This window comes from Sebastes fasciatus, chromosome 13 (assembly GCF_043250625.1).
Source record: "Sebastes fasciatus isolate fSebFas1 chromosome 13, fSebFas1.pri, whole genome shotgun sequence".
NCBI classification, from domain to species: Eukaryota; Metazoa; Chordata; class Actinopteri; order Perciformes; family Sebastidae; genus Sebastes; species Sebastes fasciatus.
The window spans coordinates 14680737-14702440 of record NC_133807.1 but is presented as its reverse complement, the minus strand read 5'-3'; the positions used below and the strand labels follow the sequence as shown (position 1 = coordinate 14702440).

General features: G+C 40.4%; 2 protein-coding genes across 4 annotated transcripts in view; one reads left to right on the top strand and one right to left on the bottom strand.

The window, feature by feature from the left end:
• Positions 1-14955, top strand: part of LOC141780466 (dual specificity protein phosphatase 3-like) — a 61736-nt gene extending 46781 nt beyond the window's left edge. Inside the window, exon 4 of the transcript XR_012596665.1 lies at positions 14942-14955. The gene's annotated coding sequence lies outside the window, so the exon portion shown is untranslated. The remainder of the gene's footprint in view (positions 1-14941) is intronic.
• The window catches only part of LOC141780465 (thyroid hormone receptor alpha), a 126999-nt gene that overhangs the window by 33994 nt on the left and 71301 nt on the right, over positions 1-21704 (bottom strand). For all 3 annotated transcript variants that reach the window (XM_074655712.1, XM_074655709.1, XM_074655708.1), the window contains exon 5: positions 7475-7703. In XM_074655712.1, the coding sequence (XP_074511813.1) occupies positions 7475-7530 (56 nt within the window). In that variant the 5' untranslated portion in view covers positions 7531-7703. The remainder of the gene's footprint in view (positions 1-7474; positions 7704-21704) is intronic.

Below are 21704 nucleotides of genomic sequence, written 5' to 3'. Positions count from 1 at the left end.
ACTGTCTGCAGTTGAGTTGCATTGTGGGTGATGTAGGCGCCCGGTTTGGATAGGAGGAAGAATGCGTGGAATAAAAGACAATATCTAAGCCCCGCCCCCCACAGCTACTCCGTTGAGCTGCCACGGAGCCGCCACTATCACTAACTACACTACCCAAATAATTATCATCTAATTTTCGGAGAAACGAAAAAGCGATTTCAGAGAGAAGCAGACAGAAGTGTCTACAATATGCGTTTAAAGGATATATCAGGATGTTAAACTGATTCAGCAGCGAAAAACAGGTTAAAAAAGATAAACATAGAAGCTAAAGCCTACAGATCACAATGTAAAAGTGAACCACCATCACCTGGCGATCGAGACAGAAGACAATGAAATTAAGGAACAACACTGTTCTTATAATCATTAAAAGGCAAAAGCAGCATGTGTATACATTCAGTATACCTTCAGTAGTTAGCAAAGCATAGTGATAAGTAAGGGATAATGTACATTGTGCCGGTCATTGTTGTGAAGTAAACCCTGACGCGGAGCGTAAGCCCTTGGTCTTGCATCGCCCTGAATACATTTTTGGGTGGACTGCAGCAAAACGCAAAAGTCTGTCACTGAGTACAAAAAAGTTACCAACTGCATCTTTAAATCAGAATAACAGAATTAATAAAACGTCATAACAAATAAATCTAGACTTAATTTGTTAGGGCATCTCCATTTAACCATACAGTGGTTTCATTTTAAAAAGTGCTACAGCAATTGAAGATTATTTTAAATAGCTTATTGTATTAAAATAAACACTTGAGGTTTTCTGAAGCGGTTACCGATTTCCACAACAAATCTGCTTTGAAAATTAGCAAAAGTGCCGACACAAACACATTCTTTCCTGACTTATGCCACGGTAAACATTAAGAAACATTTAACATCGATTTATTCACGCCTCGGTATAAAGCTCCCTCACTACTTCCTTACTTGCCCCATTAGCAGGTCAAATGGCCAAGAGGCTTGTGAATTAATACACGGCTGTTGTTGTTGCTTGTGCTGCTTAAGCTAATAAACTCAATGTACAACTACAGAGGGGTTACCTGAGGACAAGGTCTCAATAAGAGAGGAAGAATGGCCCTTTTGAAAAGGAGTGGATAAAGCCTATTTGTCCATTTTACCTACACGGCCATGCTGTTCCTGGTATAGTCATCACTTTTCTTAGAAAACATACACGAGGATATTTCTCAGCGGTAGAAACAGGAAGTGAGCATTCCTTAACATTTAAAGCTTTTTGTTCATAGATACACTGAATAGTTCAGATTTTTGAAGTGGGGTTGTATGAGGTCCATGAGGCTTATCCATAGTCAATGTATTACCTACAGTAAATGGTCGGCACGCCCCCAGTTTGGAGAAGCAGACAGGAGTACCAGCACAGGAGCAAAGTAATGTACTGCTGTGGACGAGGCCGGCAGCAAAATGTATTTTAGACACCTAAAGAAATCGATATCAGTTTAAGTGTACGCTATATTTGAAATATTTTCACCACTTTACCTTTACCTCAGCCCTTTCTGACGGGAACTGAAGCCTTTATCTGCTCTCTTCAAAGCCACCAGACTCCATTGACAAAAACAGTAATTTTACCTTGCAGTACATGGGAGTTGCTGGTCTACCGCTGCTTAGTTTATGTTATTGTGTGACTTTGGTGTTTTAAAGGGTTAGCTTGGATTTGGACATAAAATATAGTGTGCACTTAAACTGATATAAATTTTTTTTAATGTGGGCCTTTCTTTTAGGTGGCTAAAATAAGTTTTTCTGCTGCCCCATCCACATTCAGTTTCTCCAAACTGGGAGCGTGCCGACCGTCATCTACTGTAGGTCATACACTGACTATGGATAAGTACCTCATACAACCCCACTTCAAAAGATCTGAACCATCACTTTAACTGACTTTTATACTCAGGTTCAATGTATAAAAAAGAGTTGAAAAGAATAATGCAATGCAATGTTTCCATGGCTATAATAACTATCATGTGGCTGACCATGATTATGAGTCTGACTGCCGACAGCAGTTTGAAAGCACGAGAGCGTTGAGCAACTGCCACCATCGATGCTCATTTCCAGCAAAAGCACCCAGGGGAATAATGGGTTTTCGCTCTTTAACAATGATGAAATCAGCTCCTTTGTGATCTGTAGGACAAGAGCTCTCAAAACAACATGCTGTATGCTGCATTCAACCCAAGACCTCGCTTTTATTTCATTGCTTCCAGTCTATGGGAGAAATGAATTGGACTTTTTTTTACCAAGAACTCAACTCTCGCAGAGTGGCGAGTCTTCTCTAGTGAAATGATCTTGCTGGTAATGTCATGCCAATGTCAGTGGTCAGAATGTCCCCGTTAAACTTTCATGCGTATCATATCAATAATTTAAAGTTGCCAACTTGACAGTTTTTATTGCGGGGCTATTTTGAGCCGGTAGCTCATGAAGAGTAAGATGTGGAAAAGTAATAAGTAGGCTATACCTGTTATTACGTTATTATCATCACTTAATACCAGGGCTTTCAATCAATTAAAATAAAATCATAACAAATCATAACATGGCAAACTGCAGCCCAACAGGCAACAACAGCTGTCAGTGTGTCAGTGTGCTGACTTGACTATGACTTGCCCCAAACTGCATGTGATTATCATAAAGTGGACATGTCTGTAAAGGGGAGACTCGTGTGTACCAATAAAACCCATTTACATTCACATAGAGGTCAAGGGAACCTTTTGAAAATACCCATTCCAGTTTTTCCTCACTAAAATTTAGCCTAAATTCTAAGCGTTATTTAACCTCCGTCGCACAAAGCTAGTATGACATGGTTGGTACCAATGGTTTGGTTGGTACGGATGGATTCCTTAGGTTTTCTTCTTATGATGCCACTCTATCTTTAAAACCGAGCCCAGTGCCCATCGCAAGTTCCGTTAATGCGTTAACTTAGTTACAGTCCTACTTAACACCTGCTGTTACTTACAAATGTTGAAAGCTAATCTTAACTGGACTCGATTAGGGATTTAAAAGGACTCGGATCTGACGTTGGATTCATGATCGATGAAATGCTGTTAAACTCCACCCGTACTAAAATAATATAATCCTTCAGATGAATTAAATGAATGTGCTATTTTGAAATGAGCCTGAATCTGATGTTGCACTGGTGCCCCAAAACTGCTGATTAGTATTCTACTCTACAAATATACAGGGACATTCTAACCACAACAAAATAAAAGCCTTAACTCTCATTTGCAAAATAAAATAAAGCCTCAAAAATCACTTCAACAGGCAAATGCATACCCACACACACACTGTCCTTCTATTAGGATGTTAATCCAATTGCAATGGGGGAAGCCAACTGCCTCCTGAAATAACCAGAGGCTCCACACTGCAGTCAATTCTGACACACACACACACGCACACGCACACGCACACGCACACACACAGAAATAGACACACACACACACACACACACACACACCAAATTCTATTTTAGCATCCTGTACTCCAGGCTGTGTGAAGTTTTGCATCAACATCTCTGTTTATGTGTGTGTGTGTGTGTGTGTGTGTGTGTGTGTGTGTGTGTATCCAGAACGCTCCATGACTCAGAAATCACGGAGGGGAGGGGTCAGGGCATGAGGCAGCGCTCACAAGAACACGTGCATGCTCAATGACACTGTGAGAAACACACAGACAGAGACTCACACACGCACATGCGCACAAAGCGACGAAACAAAGCGACAATCCCCTGGTGATGTCACATAGTGAGGCGTCCTGAGCTGTCCTCTGCTTTCTGTGGCTCCATCTGCCCTCACTGCTCCTAATCCAGCTCCCTCCACTCCTCTAATCCACAGACATACACACACACACACACACACACACCCACTAGCTTCATTAAGATTCACATACTGCAGCATATCCTCATACGATGGTTCGTATGATACATTACGAAAAGTTATTCCTCATTTTGTGTCGATTTCTGCTTGTTACATGAATACAGTCTTTTGAAAATAAACTTCTGTCTTCACAGGAAACAACTTGGTTAGGTTTAGGCAACAAAACTACTTGGTTAGGTTTAGGAAAAGGTTGTGGTTTGGGTTAAAATAACTACGGAATTTACGTGACAAATAAGTCAATGTTTGGGTTAAAATAAATACGTTAGTGGCGTTACTTAAGAGCGGAAGTTTCGTGACAAATAAGTCAACGTTTGAGTTAAAATAACTATGGAAGTGGCATAACTTAAGTACGGAAATACGAGACAAATACATCAACATTTGTATTAAATTAACTACGGAATTGCCGTTGCTTAAGTACAGAAGTTATGTGACAAATAAGTCAACGTTTTAGTTAAAATAACTATGGAAGAGGGGAAACTTAAGTACGGAATTTAAGTGACAGAAAAATCAACGTTGACTTCTGGTTTCACACGGGACACGGACACCGGTCTCCGGGGCGAAAGTACGATGTTTTTTGACCCACCCATCCACCGAGACCTCCTCCCTACGCAGCGTTTGTCGCTTTTATACTTCCTGATTAACGATTACGTCACGTGGATTACATACGAATTGATTTACTTTTTATTTACTTTTCGTAGGTATAGCTACAAACAGTGTACGAGAACAGCCTGCATACAAACATCTCTGCCGGCAGAAAACGATAGATATGTCTTCATTCACGCCTCTACATACATGTTCAATAATACAAACCCATCTGCTCACATGAGGATACACACACATGCTAATGGCACACAGTCAAACCAAAGCGGCCTTTGCCAAAACCTAATTACCTCCCCAGGTAGATGCTACTTTTACATTGTGCTGCCTACATTACACACTACCTACACAAGGGTAACCATGGTTATGGCTATACCAAAGGTCACAGGGTCACCAAAATCAATACCTCCATTTTTTGCTGAAAGCAAGAATACCCATGCAGCATGTTTCCGTATGAATATTGAGTCAGGAGGAAACCGTGTGGTGAAAGGTCATAAGGATAAATGAAATTCAGCACCCAAACATAAGGTTTGCACAACAAATACACAACTGTTCTCACAACTCATGCAGAATTGAGGCCAACTTGGGGAAAGATATTCAGAGCAACAACATGAAATGTGCCTTGGCCTACTAATTAAACACAAGACCCAAAAAATCAGCAAAAACAGCCCTACACACACACACATCACTTTCCAACTGCATTCTTTTACACCATCTTCTGGGTATGAGCATACAATACATCATCAATATCATCAGCTATAATAATTAGGGTTAGGTTTTAACAAACCTTCTTCTTTTATTGATACTCCTCATCGTTTTGGTTCTTTATTGATACTCTTATCGGTTATTTTTCATTACTAAATAATGTCTTTTGAATAGATTATTAAAAAAAATAATACATTCAGAACAGGATTTAAATACATACATATTTATTTTAAAAATATTGGGCCTTTTTCAGTTTGCCCATAGCGAGTAATAGATATGTGAGAGAGTAGAATAAAATGTCCCCTGTACTGCACGCTGTCGTAGTCTTGCTTGTTTGATGTGTAGGGCTGTCCATGGTGCTGATCATGCAACTGTCACTGTATGAATTGTAAAGTTTAATAGTGGGATGAGACTACACGACTTCAGCATACTTTGCCATTCTTATTAAAAATAGGCTGCAACATCGGGTCACAATCAATTCTTGATTCTTGAAAGTGTCATCCTTAAAATATATGGTAAATTAGCATATCATTTCATGATGACATATAAACCTACATAATATTGAACTATTCAATATGCAACCTGATATCACGCCACAGCATATAATAGACCAGCCTTTTCACCAGAGGATAGAGTGTCAGTGTCCCGTTTTGCCTCGCCGGGGCGTGAATATTACACGCGTGTATAAAGGTGCAGTACCAGCAGGGGGCAACAAAATCACTCAATTAGGTTTAGGAAAAATGTCATGGTCGGTCTTAAAATATGTGCGTAAACAAAGTACACTACGTACGGAAATGACGTAACATAACACCGGTCTCCTGGCTGAAAGTCCTGTGTTTGTTGGACCCATCCACCTCCTCTCCTGCTTGTCGGCGATAAGCAGTCTTTCTCACATTGTATAATACGTCACTAGCTCTGAACGTGGCATATTCATTCGGATGTCGCAATATGAATCCGTTGTTGCATTAAAAAGTCTGAAAAAACATGGGTTTGATTGTCTGGACCCACCCATAAAAACCAAATGCCTGGCCAATTACTTTTATACAAGGCCCAGGCTATGGGTGTTGGTTGAAATGCGGCAGCCGGCAACCTGCCTGGACGCCACCCTCCGAGGAGGCTGGTGGACACGGACAGGCGTCGAGAGGACCAAGTTACAACAGCCACATGCGCGCCTCGGGGAAACCCCATCTGGAAGCACCAGGGACAGAGCGACGCGAGGAAGCAAGGACGACGCCAGAGCGGGCCTCGCAATCTGGTAGCAGTTGTTGAACTTGTTTGCTTAAGAGGCAGGGGACATGTGATTGGCTGAAATTTTAGAGGGCGGTGACAACAACACTGTCATGACATTATTGTATAAAATAAAATGTGACAGTATGAGATACAACTTGTTATCGCATAAAAGTGTTATTGTGAAAAAATGCCATCATAAAACAAAAACAGACTTTTGAAAAATGGCATCTGGAAATAAAAATACCTATTATGAAATAAAAAAAGAAGTCCTATAAAACATATTTGGGAAATAACAATGATAAAATAACATTACATGATACAGAGTTGATTTGTGAATGTGATTATTTCCTCTTTCTACTTAATGATCTATTAAAGTAAACACTTTGGGGCTCCATACTCTTTAACACCCTGTATGGGTAACCTGGGATATTTAACTTGCTCAGGGTTGTTGCTCTGTGAATTGATTTAATGAAGCGGTGAGGGCAGCGTGTGTTTATGTGTGTGTGTAGCTGCACGTGCCGGAGTAACGGAGAGAGCACAGATGGCAGCGTGAGGGCAATGTTCTTTCTTCCCTTTTACCTCTCCAAAAAATACACTAAATACACTGTACCCCTCCCCCCCAGCTATCCCTCCATCCAGCCTGTTTATCTATTTATATAACTCATGCTGCACAACCACTCATCTGTTATTAATCACTTGTTCTTTTCTATTCTCCCTTTCATTAAAGCATCAAGTCACTGTCACAAATACCGAATATACAAAATCTATATCCAGTTGTTCTGTGAAGTGCTTGTGTTCGTACTGTGAGGACTCAAATAATTCAAACTGGTGTTGATGCACTTCATCCATCCATCCATCCATCCATCCATGCCTGCAGCTATTCTTTCACCCGTCACTTCTGTCAAATCCAACGTTAATCTCTGCTTTCCTTTCATGTTTATATCAAAGATGGACACACACATACACACACACACACACACACACAGACACACACAGATGTAAAATCCGTGACGTTTCGGTCAACACACACACAAAATCTGTCTCACCCTTTCTCATCTCCCTCTGACGAGTTGCTATCCTGCTTGTTGGACATTGGCTCCATGTAGCCTCAGTCCCGGCCAGCAGCCAATCACAGGACAATGAGGCGGACCTCGACCTCGCCAGCCTGCTCAGCATTCGCCAGCGGCCCCTTCAACAGACAGCCATCTGAGAATCTGGGCAGCGGTTGGCTGAGAGGAGCACGGTGGGCGGGACATCAGTGGAAGCATCAGAAAGCTGGAGGGGCAGAGAGAGACGCCTCAGTAAGAAACAGACAACATTTGTACAATGAAATGTTACATTACATATGAAATGAACACTATTATATGACAGTACAGGTGTGATTGCTTTGCTGCACTATGTAAATCTGCCATGTACATATAGTGAAGCTGTGTTTGATATACATATAAATCAGAAAAGCAGCAAATCCTTATATTGGAGAAGCCACAACCAGTGAATATTTGGATAATTTCACAAATGAACACCACTTTTATGATTTTTGAAGCGTAAATACAATTGCCAGAAGTAAAAAACCTGTCTTCAATACCTGACATCGATGTCTCAGCTCAGTGGGAAGACAAACAAAGTAACGTAACTATAACTCAGTAACTAAGTGTGTTTGATGGTTTAGTTTTAACAAATTTAATTTAACAAAAAATACCTTTTCAGTTCATTTATGAGTTCAAATGTCTTGACTATATTTTTAGATTTTGTCTCACAGTGACCTACTCTGAAGGACTGCTCTGAAAATAGCAAGAAATCGATTTATCTTCAACTTAAAGGCGCAACACTCCAGAGGTCAGATCTTTTGTCTCGGTTCATTCTTCAATTTCCTCATTACATGTTTTGAGACAGACTTCACAGAGGCTTGTCTGCTTTCACAATAAGGCCTCTGTGTTTACTGTGCTCACCACTACAGTCCTTCACCTATTAAAGGAGACAGACTCCAGCAAATCGAATTTACTACAAGCTACTTACAAGTCCTCTGAAAGGAATTTAGGGTAAATTGCACTTTAAATGTTTTTATTCCCCCTTTATGGCTAAAATTCACAGCTACAGTCAGACCATGCAGATAAACAGTAAAGGCAAATGTATGCTTCTCTGTTAGGTTGTGGTGGTTTCAATACATGGTATATTTTTAATGGGTAATAAAAACATGTTTATGCTCCAAATTTAAGATGTTTTTTTTAAAGATAAAGAAACTTTACATAGACCTAAAACGGCCTAGAAGACTGAGGGGACAAAAGGAAGCTGATTTGCAGGCTAGATAGAAAAATAAATTCTGTGGGGGCCTCATGAAATGTACAAAGGTAATATAAAGATAACTGTTAATCTCTTTCAAAGACTGTTCAGACTGTTTTTCTCTTTGTGGACCAATGAAAGTGAAGTCAAGGAGATTCCTGAGCACAAAAATGCAGCCACGTTGAGATTTGAGGTGACAGTTGACACTTGACAAGGACTTTTTGAAATGCTTTTAGCCAGCTAGCTACAGGCTCTACAACATGTCGGCCGGTGGCTCAATCAATAAGTCTAACACTTTGGTCCAGACTGATACCTCTAAGGAACTACTGGATGGATTTCCATGAAGGTTTACAAAGACATTCATGCTCCCCAGAGGATGCTGACTTTGGTGATCCCCTGACTTTTCCTCCGGCACCACCCTGATGTGAAGTACAATGTTTCAACAACTGTTGGATAGGACTGACAGACCTTCATTTCACCCACAAGATGAATTATAACAACTTTTTGTGATCCTCTATTAAGGCAAACTTTGAATTTGTCCAATACTTTGGTTTATGACCTGCAAAACTAATGATATCCCCCTCAGCCTCAGCGTCCCTTCTGAAAAGCACAACAATGTTTTTCAACAGCTCCGGACCTAAAATGTTGAGGAAGGAAACTGATTTAATGATAATGACTCAATCAATATTTGTCGTTTATACCATGACCACAGAGAATACTTGATTCTCACTGACTGACGTCCATATCACTGAGATCAAATCAAATCAAAATCAAAGGAAACACCTTCCTCTGGTAGACGGAGTACTTTAACTCTTACTAGACAGGCTTCTCTAGTAATGTTATGATGTTATGTCAGTTATTACAAATAATGCACTTCTCTCTTTTATTAATGATTATTAACTGTGTCGCCTTTCTATGAGCGCATGGCTCAATGTGGATTATCCTGCTAACACCATGGACACTTGCCAGCGATTAAAATATTAGTCTAGTTCAGTGTGTCAGATTGTTAAATGTGTCGACTCACTATTACTTTCACTAAAGCTATACTATAATATAACTAGTATTAAAGACAGGCCATCTTCATGTATGGATAAAAAAACACATCTCCATCACATGTTTTGCTCCACCTCAGCTGTGTGCATATCACAATGCGAGGAGCATGAGTGCCAGATGAGGGCACTAGAGTCACCACAACACCGGTGGTCTGGATATACATGTGACCTGAGCTGACCTGGATCCTACACAGAGCCTGGCTTTTACAGGCTGTGCTCACATCATTTAGCAGGACCACTGCATGAGGAAAAACTGGACTATAGCTGTTAATGGAGTGTGGCTGAATCCCTTTAAGATTGATTTATATACTTAACAAAAAATACACACAAGAATGTGCGTGCGTTATACAACTACGCATGTGTATTAGTCACACTGCTACAGCTCAGAATCAGATGATCTTGGCAGAAGTGGAATGCAAATAATGTTGTTTTAATCTGCAAAGAGCACCAGATGTTATCAGGGTCACTATATTAGGTCATAGAACATTACACTTACTCACTCAACTTTTCTGGAACATTTTGTACCGTCATGAGTTACAGCCCAACGCTTTTGTGATCCTTCTTATGTGTTAACAAAAGATAAATATTATATGTATGAAATCCTTTTTGCTCAACATTAATTGTTTAAAAACCTTCCATATTTATATGTTCACAACTTCCCTAAGCTCAATGTGACGTTTTCAAATTGCTTGTCCGAAAGTCAAGTCCAAAACCAAAGAGTAATGTAAATGATGTAAAACAGATTACAATTGTGAACCTTCTAAGTTGAGAGGCTGTAACCAGAGAATACCTTGCTGAATAAATGATTTAAATGATTAATTGGCAAAGAAAATTATAGGTAATTCATGTATTAATACATTTCTATTAATTTGTCTGTTTTGGGTCTTTTTATGGGACTTGTTGATAATAATAAAAAGACAGAACAAATACTGTCTTTTCCTCCATAACAGAGAATCTACCGGTTTCATTTCTGCCACTATTCTTCGATGCTGTCAATGCTGCCCGGCATTAAAGCCAGTGGAAATAAAAACAGCTGAGCGGCCGAGCTCCACTTCTCCAGATGTGACAGTAGATGGCATCAGAGTGTGAGAGATCACATAGACCATGTATACACACACAACCCACATCAACAACAAACAACAAGATTTGATATCCGAGATTTTATTGCTACTGTGTGACAATTACTACTTTATCAATCTGAGTTGGAGTGCTTCCAGGAAGTTGTATTCTCCTCAGGCTGTTTTTAGATCAGGTATGTAATGCTGAAATAACTGTGTGTGTACATGTATGGGTACACTGTAAACACAAACTGCTAATTTGACATACTAAAAACGAATATAGGCTAAAAACATTAAACAGTGCTCAAGTTATAGCCTCCAGCTAACTAACTGACTCAATGACTGACTTCCTGTTTACATCCCACAGAGCCTCAAAATTATGGCAAATGTAGTTCCAAAACTTGCATGTAGAGCTTAATCATCTCTCAAATTTAAGTAAGAAGCAGTTCTTAAGTAAGAAGCAGTGTCTTGACATATTTTGAAAAAAAACCTGTCAATTATGCTACGAGGAAGTTAACCATCTTGCACTAATACGTACACTAGGGTGCTGGCTGAAGTGGAGTTTGGAGGACTGCAGGAAGATGTCAAAGTTTCACAGAGCAATGAAGACCAATTACAGGATTTTTATATTAATGTGAAACAGCTATATCACTAAACTTATGAGCTAGGGCTGCTAATCGATTATAATATCTAATTGCGATTAATCGCAAATTAATCTCACAATGTTTATCTGTTCAAAATGTACACTTATCAACATGGGAGTGGGCAAATATGCTTGCTTTATGAAAATGTGTGTCTATATTTATTATTGGAAATCAATCAACAACACAAAACAATTACAAATATCATCATAACATGGAAAACTGCAGCCCAACAGGCAACAACAGCTGTCAGTGTGTCAGTGTGCTGACTTGACTATGATTTGCCCCAAACTGCATGTGATTATCATAAAGTGGGCATGTCTGTAAAGGGGAGACTCGTGGTTACCCATAGAACCCATTATCATTCACATATCTTGAGATCAGGTGTTATTATTGCGTTAACTTTGACAGTCTTATTATGAACATATACTGGATTTGAATGCGTGTATGCCAGATACATACAGTATATACTACAGCTGCACGCTTTATTAAAACCAGTGCAGTGCCCGTTCAAAACATGCCTGTCTGGAATGGGCCCATTGCTTGGCCTCTGGTGTTGATGCTTGCCGCTTTCCTAAGAACTGCTCATCCAAACAATTTCACACTGCGCTCCCATGGGTCCTCAGCAATACACCCGCCAAGTGTGAAGTCGATCGGACGAACGGTTCTGGAGACGGACACACACCGACAGAGACTCCTTCCATTTTAGTTAGATACATGTGTTGTGAAGCAAAGACTGACTCTCTTTCCTTTAGCAGACTTTACTGTCTGTTCACTGTTGACTGTGTTAGAGGAGATTTTTGAGATATGTGTTACCATATTTACAGTGTTGGGCAACACCTGAGAGTTCATGTTGCAACACACTAGTGTGTTGCAACACACTGGTGTGTTGCAACACACTAGTGTTTACAACAGCTAAGACTGGTTAGTGTGGAGGAGTGTACAATTCTAAGCACACAAAGAGACAATAACTACTGCGTTACAGTTAAATAGATACTTTTGAAGTGTTGATCTTAACTCTGACATGCTCCATTTGTGTTTGCTGATTTTGCTGATTTGTTTTTATTATTATTATTATTATTATTATGGCAACTACAGTTGTAACTTCATTTTTGCAAACAGCTATGATAAAACAATATGAAATAATAAGTTAAAAAGTTACTAGTTAGTTAAGAATTCATGAAGCCATGAAATAAACATAATTATATTTAGGAAGTAGGAGGTGCTGTGAAACTCAAACCAACACAGGCACACACACACACACACACACACACACCCGTGCACTTCTATCTTGGTGAGGACACTCATTGACATAATGCATTCCGTAGCCCCTTACCATAAACGTAACCATGACAACTAAATGCCTGACCCCAACCCTTACCCTACCCTAAACCTAATTCTAACCTGAACCTTAAAACCAAGTCTGAACCCTCAAACAAGCCTTTGAGGGTCTGTCTGAAGGTGAGGACCGGCCAAAATGACCTCACTTTCCAAAAATGTCCTCACTCTGAAGGTCTAAAATTCAAATTGGTCCTCACAAAGATAGCTGAACAAGTACAAGCACACACAGAAATACACACACACAGGCATATAAAACCATCATATGGGACCATGGGTCAGTGAAGACGTCCAGATCAATGTGATGTGTATTAACTGCAGACAGATCAGTATGTACACTCCGCTGTGTACATACTGTACCAGTCTATGTCTGGAAACCGGGCATGGCAATTAAGAGATCATACATTACAAAACACACACTCGCACACACACACACACACACTTACTTGCTGTCTATTTAACCGTCAAACACACACATACATACCTCAGTCTTTGTGAAACATATTCTCCCAACATATTCTCCCCCAACACACCAAGCCAAGCACACACACACGCACGCACGCACACACACTTCTAGTCTGTCTCAGAGCAGGGAAGCCTTGGATGGCGTCCAAGCTGATTAGATGGGGAGAAGAAGCAGCAGCACAGCATGATCAAAGATCTGTTTCCCTCCCTCCCTCCCTCCCTCCCCAGCTCTCTCTCTCTTGCCTCCAAATCACCTCTCTCCCTCGACTTCCTCCCACTATATCACGCAGCCGTTCTCTGCAGCAGAAAAAAAGTCAGCGCGCACAAAAAGAGGTGTAGTAGCACCAAAAGGAAGAATGAAAAATATATGTAATGTTTCCCATTTCAGACAATCTAATAGTAGCTTTGCCCAGAGGGTTACTATAAAGAAAAGCATGTCCCAGGTTCATGGTAAACTTCACTGCACAACTTTTCTTTTTTTCAATAAACAGGACTTTTTTGTGTGTGCAGGAAAATAAATCAAACTATCTACAAACATTGCAAACACACAATTTATTTGCAAAACATTCTCACTTCAAGCTCCGTTGAAGTGGAAGTAGGCAGAATGTTTTTGGCATCATCGGGCAAAAATTCCATAATAACCTTCCAGCATATTGTAATTCAAGTGTTCTGAGAGAGACTAGACTTCTGCACCTCCTCATGGCTCTGTTTTCAGGCTTTAAAATATCTAGCCCCTGACAGGAGACTTTGGCCAATCACAGGTCATTTCAGAGAGAGAGCGTTCCTATTGGCTGTTCATGTAATGCCCATTTCTAGTGTAAAATGTTTTCAGAAACATCTTGTAAGAAGTGAAAGTGAAACAGTACACTACAAGATGTTTCTGAAAACATTTTATGCGAGAGATAGGCATTACAGTAGCAGAATATTGTTCATATTTGATCAGCGCTGCCTAGTTTGACTCGGAGTTCACGAGTGATACACAGCTGCTCGGAGATGGCAAGGCTCCAGCTCGGCTCTGATTGGTTGTTTCCCTATGGTATGTGAAATCTTGCAGATACCATTAGGGGCACTGGAGGACACAGAGTAGCTTTCACATTTGCTCCAACCTGCTTAACCCTAGCTTTAAGTAGCTCTGCTGAAGCTTTCAATCATATCGCATGATCTTCATAAGCAAGTTTGCCCAGTTGTTATGACATTGTTAAATGTTCAGATTTCCATTTGTCTGAGCACCTTCAAAAAGTTGAGATGTTCATACTTGATTCGTGTGATATGATCGGAAGCTCCAGCACAGCTTCTAAATGGCCCTGTCAAGAACAAACTCGGCGTTTTCCATTGACCAATGTATTGTCGTATATTTCCTCACCTTTTCAGGGTGCAAAACACTTACGAATATAAAATTATGTCGAAATATGACAGATGTTTTGTTCTGTTATGTTTTGAAAGGCATAATGTACCAAGAATTCATCATCAAAACTGGAAACACCCCCGCTGTTCAAATCAGGGTTGTTATAGTAAACTAAAACTAAAACTAAAACTAAAATAAGCATTTTTTTAGTAAACTTAAACTAAATAAAAACTATATCTTTTAAGAAAAACTAAAACTAAACTGAAACATTAATGTTTTGTTAAAAACTAATACAAATAAAAATGAACGTTAATTCATTTCAGTTTTTTTTTAGCTATATCACTGCCGAAAAAAGGACACTAAAGTAGCGCAAAGATTAAAAATGTAACTTTATGGTCATTCCTACACAGTATGTATTTTGTATGTACTACATACCTCTGAGACATTATAGCTGGCCCTAACAAAAACTAAATATATAAAAACTAAACCTTTTAAAAAAAACTGAAACTAATCTAAAACTAGCAAAACTAACTGAAAACTGAAAAGCCAAAATGAAACTAAAATAAAAATCTAACTGAAAATGCAAAAACTGTTATAACCTTGGTTCAAATATCAACTCAATAAAACAACAAAAGGTGAAGTTTTGCTCTTGCAGCTGCCTCTTCTGCAGGAAAACACCGATCCACACACCGTAGCTATCTGATGGCGATGGCTAGCATTGTAACAGCTGACATTTGGGTGTTTACAGTTCACAGAGTGCATGTTAAACATGGGTGGCCTTGGAGTAATCCATGGCAGACAGTGTAGTGTATACTGTACATATTAGCTGATGTGTATCTTGGCCGAAGATGTCATGTTAAACCGCATCAGCTGCCGCATGATATCTGGAGCTAAAATCTGACAGATCAGCAGGCTACGGCGGGCTGGAGGCAGGACTTAGTGGGCCAAGCCAGGGTAAAAAGATTAGGATGTTCTGGGCTAAGATGATTTTATCAGTGCAAATGAGTTAATGACTGTTGTGAAGCCTGAGCCTGTTTATTTAACCAGACCCGGGTCACAAAGTGCATGGAAGTACTTGGCGTGATTTGTTTTAGCCCGGCTTGGGTGTCTTGGGAGACTACAGCCATGCTGACATCTATGTGACCCCGCACGGCTAAATGCTAACTTTAGCATGCTAACCACATGCATGCTCACGATAACAGTGCAAACATTCTGATACTAAGTAGGTGTAAATCTTTACCATGATCGCCATCTTAGCTCAGCATCTTAGCGTACTAATACTTGCGAATTAGTACCAAACACAAACCACCTGTTCTTATGTGAATTTTCAATTTGCGCATAAAAACAGCCACATGGAAATGTCAAGAAATTCAACAAAATTAAGATTAAAAATTAAAATATTGTATGAAAGGTTTTACCTTGAGACACTATATATGTAAACTTCCTCAAATGAATACATGATAAACATAAATGCATTGCACAAATGTATTTCAACCACGTATTCGACATTGTTTTCCACCGTCTGAGGTTTGACTGGCATTCTTTCAGCATCTCATTGCTCCCTCTTCTTCTGCTGCATCTGAGAATAAGCACCGCCTACTGTTTATCTTGATGCGCTGAACTTCTAATCGCATCGTATCCGGGAGGCAACCGACCCGAGGCGTCGTCACTTAAGTGTAGCGCCCCCACCCTCCGGTTCCCCCCAGGTTAACACTGTTAGCTCTGTCAGCGCTGTTGCTGTTGTTTGCACTGTTAGCGCTGTTAGCGCTGGAGGCAACATATATGCTCTGAATTCCATATTGAGCACCTTTAAATGTGACATTTTAGTCACCTAAAAATGTCAGCGTTCGGTTGTACTTCGCTCCACCCTTTTTCGTCACTCCTGCTCAGTACCTGAGCTGTACCTGTGAGGGTTTCTGGACAATATTTGTCATTGTTTTGTGTTGTTAATCGATTTCCATCTATACATTTATACATACATTTGCAAAAAGCAAACTTTTTTGCCCACTCCCATGTTGATAAGAGTATTAAATACACACACAGACTCTACGCACTGGCTCTGCTACAACTGGCTCTAGAGAGGGCCATTCGCGTTGATTCACTATGGACCATCATGTGATTAATCGCGATTAAGTATTTTGATGGATTGACAGCCCTAATTCCAACAAATATAACAAGAAATGTATTTAAACAGCACAACTGTACCAGTGCCACTACTACCAACCCTACCTTTAATAAAAGCAACTTACCCGAAACCTCAAGTACCGCACTAATTTGCTTCCAGGCCTGCGGTTTCCTGTTCAGATCATTGTAACAATGGTTTGGTTAAGTCACATAGCTCCGGGTAATCCAGCAAAAGTCACCACAATGATAAAAAAAAAACACTAACGTTGGGAGCTTTTCAGTTCTGAGTTGACTTTTTTTCCAACTCGAGGCGTTCAGGGCGCTCCTCTTAAAAACTTGAGGCGCTCCGCTACACAAAAGCGTTCGCAAAACGCTTCACTCTCATTGAAAACAATTACAAAAAGCTGCCCAAGGCGGTTTCAAACGCGGCCTGTCTGATCAAGGCCTAAGTGGATTCCTGAAGTATTTATATATGGTGTGTGAGGAATTTGTAAGCATTATGAAGCAATAGAATGGAACAAGCTAGAACCCAGACAGTCCAGACAGAAAGTACAGACACAGTCAAGTGTTTGAATGTCATTTTAGCGCCATAACTGATGTCAACCTTTTTATTGCTCGCCTCGTCTCCGCCGGCGCTCCCTACACCTGATGGAATTACCACAGTCCCTCTGACATTTTGTTTAAGGAAACAGTTCCTCCTGCCAAACAGCTCTGTGCGTGGTGAAACCGTTAGCCTTAATTTATTTATTTATATGTCAAACCGACATAGAAACGGAAAAGGGGGGGGGGATTGTTCCATACCCATGTCTTCCCTCATTTCACCCTCTGTTCTACCCTTTTTCTAGATCACTTTCCTCTTATTCTCGCTCTCGTTCTTTCCAATCCCCGATTTCACTCTGTGCCAGTGGCGTCGTGTCCTCCTCCGCTCCTCCCTCGCTCCACTTTCATTCTTTTATTTACAGCAATCATCTGCTCTGTGTGTTCATTGTTTTCCCCGCTCTCATTGACTATGTATGGCTGCCGTTTCTCTGCCAGCGACTGTAATTACCGACTGCTGAGAGAGCGTGTGTGTGTGTGTGTGTGTGTGTGGGTGCTTTCATGTGCGCATTCATGTGTGCATTTCTCAGCAAGCATGCATATATAAGTGCATTTATGTGACTTTGTGTCTGTGGGTGTCTGCCTGCGCACAACTGTGTACAACTGTGTACACACACTATCCCTCTGGTTTGCATCTGTGTGCACTTTAGTGGGCACATGTGTGTGTGTGAGAGGGAGCATTGTCTAGCGGCTCATCTATTCGGCGCAGTAAAAAAACTTGTCTCTTCTTCTCTGCATTAAAGCTCATTTTGTATCTTCCACCTGTCAAACTGAATCTCACTTCCTCCCCCTTTCCCCCCCTCATCTTTGTTCCATCTAGACTAATGACAAATAGTATTTTAATGTACCTGTGTTGGTGACAGGTGATGGGTGGACAATAGGAGAGCTACTGTATGGAAAATGTGACATTTTGTCAACAGTGAAATGTGATTTAAATGTACGTATTTCTATAAGACGGGCTGAATGGAATAAATCGGCTTCATGAATAAGAAATGAAAAGAAAAATGGAAAGAAGTGATTACCACCGAGCAAGTGAAGGCAATGATTTAAGCTTTTGTTGAAGTTGTTGGAAACTACTTGGAAATGTTGCTCATGCACAGTATTTATCCAGCTGAGTGTGTGAGCAGGCAGTAATGGTTAAATAGCAACTTAACACCCGGTAAGGTCGGGTACGGTACGGTGGTATAGTTGCTCCATTGCTCCTCTATCTCTCCCGCTGTCTAAACCGTAGAGTTTCAGCAATTTTATTCCTGAGATATAACATCTGAGGGGCACCCAGAACTCATAGAATCGTAGTTACGTATGTAACTTTCGTTTTTATTTCTCTGAGTCCAAAATGTCATCACTACATCATTTTATCCTGTTAGACATTTGTGTGAAATTGTCATAATTAGTATAGAAATTATTGAGTTATGGCCCAAAACGTTTTTTGTGAGGTCACGCCTCGGGGTCCCCCCAGGAAGAGCTGGAAACTGTTGATGGGGAGAGGGATGTCTGGAATTCCCTGCTTAGCCTGCTGCCCCCACGACCCGGCCCCGGATAAGCGGAAGAAAAACGGATGGATGGATGGATGGACAGTGACCTTTGACCACCATAACCTAATCAGTTCATCCTTGAGTCCAAGTGAATGTTTGTGCCAAATTTGAACAAATTCCCTCAAGGCGCTCCTGAGACATTTTTCACGAGAATGGGTCGGACGGACGGATAACCCGAAAACATTATGCCCGGTTGTCGCTGGCGCAGAAGCATAAAAACACCCTGAGAAATTTAAAAACAAGGTTGAAATATTGTTGGTGTATCTATAAAAGCAAAATGTAAGAAAGTGCAATGAAAACGTCGTTATGACGTGCACGAAGCGTGCGACTTAAATGTCACTCGTCACCGAAGAGATGAAAAATGGCATCAGACAAAAACATCAGTTCTGTGTGGAGCGATGAGTAGACTGTAAAGTTCCTCAAATTAATACATGAAATAAACATAAATACAATACGTTTTGTGTTCATTTGAGGTTTGACTGGAGCTTGTTTAACAAAGTCCTCTCATTGCACCCTCTTCTTCTGCAATGGCTTAATGACACCCAACTGGAGAATTAGCGTCACCAGCAGTTTCTCTCGATGAACCAGCTCCTAATATTTGTATAACAGTCGGGGATGGAAGAGTAATGTCAATTTACTTTTTATGCAATTGCTAAGCTTTAAATTTGGATGGAAGCATGGCTTATATTGGCAGCTAGCTGCTTGCGAAATTGACAGCAGTAACCCACAGTCACCATTATCTGACATGATGTTGCAGTTATTCCAGCAGCTTTACAGAGAGACTTCAGTTGGTTTAACAACAAGGTTATGGGGAAGAGCCTTTTATCATATAGCAAACCTCACTGAGTGTAACACAGTTGTGATTATACTGGGCTGTATGAATGATTGTTTGCATTATCTATTAATCTGTTTATTTTTTCGATTGATCATTTAGTCTACTAGTGCAGTGCCGTTCGGAGAGTGTGCCCATTCGCAGCGGGTGCCTGTTCGGAGAGCGTGAGTGCTGCTTGCAGCATTCTCGAGATCCGCTCATCGCTCGTTGATGCCAGGGAAGTGAAGAAGAGTTCGGTTGTAACGTTAGTACATCCAGCATCCAGCAGCAAAAGTGAACTTCAGTCAATGAGCCACGGCCTGTAAAGGCCCGCTCTGGACGACAAGAAGACAAGTTTGACTAAGTCTGCAAGGAGCGCTGGCCGCTTGTTTATTCAAAGTTATTATTATTAATATTAAACGTGGCGTGTGTCCAAATTGCACCAAGTCAACACTGCGCGTCCTTGGGTCCCCAGCAATACACCCACCAAGTGTGAAGTAAAACGGATGACCGGTTCTCGAGATATGCGAAGGACACACATACATGTGTACACACAGACAGAGATTCCTTGTTTTATTATTGGATAAAATGTTAAAAAAAGAAAAAATAGCCTTTTGAGTCCAAAACCCAGTTATTTAGTTTACATTGATACAGAAGAAATCAGCAAATCTTGCCTTTGAGAAGCTTAAACTGGCTAACGTTTGGCATTTCTGTTTGAAAAATGACTTTAATTCAGTTGACATTTTTGTCAACAGTGTCAACTAAACAATTTATCCACTAATGGTATCAGCAGTAGCTTGCACTACACTGTACTTATCAATACTCTCTTTGAAACTGTGCACATTGCCAATATGCTCCTATACTGTCAAGACCAAATCTGGGCCATTGACTTGGAATATGGCTGCAAGGGAAAGTTTGAAAGTTGTGTTTATGAATGAAGAGATCATCTCCATAGTTGTAAAAATGCCAACAGTCTAACCAATTACACAAGATAATAGTAACAGTGTGATGGATATACTGTTTTAGTACTTGAGCCAGTGTGTTTATATTCATCCACTTCTTCTCACATCAGTCTGCGTAACTGAGCGAGCCTCTTTCAAGCAGATGAAAAAAGAGCTGAAGGAGATTAAACAAGGCTCTTATCCTTTCTCGAGAGGCAGACCTTGACGAACTAAATGTGCAGTCTGCACTCGCACAGCCTTCACACAGCATCACCGTTTGTATGACAGAGCACTGAAAGCTCACACAGACCACAGTCACAGCGTTGTGTCAGCAGGCCGTCAAGCCTTCATTTAATAGTTAGCCTATTAGCACACAAGTATGGATGATGGGAAGTTCTACATCTGTCTTTGGTTTCATATGACATTTTATAAAGTTTAACAAAGAGCTGAAACTATTGTAATTGATCGATCAATTAGTTGAACGGCAGAAAAATCTGCCACAATTTTGTTAATCGATTAATTGTTTCAGTTTCTTGACGACTATTCTCTGGCGCTCAAATGTGAGGATTTGCTGATTGTCTGAGTTTTCACTATTATTATAACATTTTGACACTCAGTACATTTCATTGTAATTTTTCACTAGTTTTTGACACTTCATTGACTAAATCTGACAATGTCATACATTTCAGAACTACAGTTTCCATAATTTTAGGGGCTTTGATGGACGTAAACAGGAAGCATAATGTTGGCGTGGAGTCATTAAGTTAGCTGAAGGCTACAACTTGAACCCAGTTTTTTAGTTTTCAATATTTACTATCGGATATAGTGTTGCGTGTGGGGAAACCCGAGGATGACCGATGACACAGTCGTGGGAAAGAATGATTGGGAACCAAGCTGACTGAAGCGGGAGAACAACCACTGCCGTTATGGCGGCCGCGGCTAATGCATGAGCTAATGCAAAACGCGAAGCATAAAGTAGTAGTAAGATAGAACTCAGAAACGGAGGACTAACTTGTTGATTTGTGTCAACAACACAAGTGTGTATTTAATGTGTCTCCATGACTTCATCCATCCATCCTTCGTCAATTT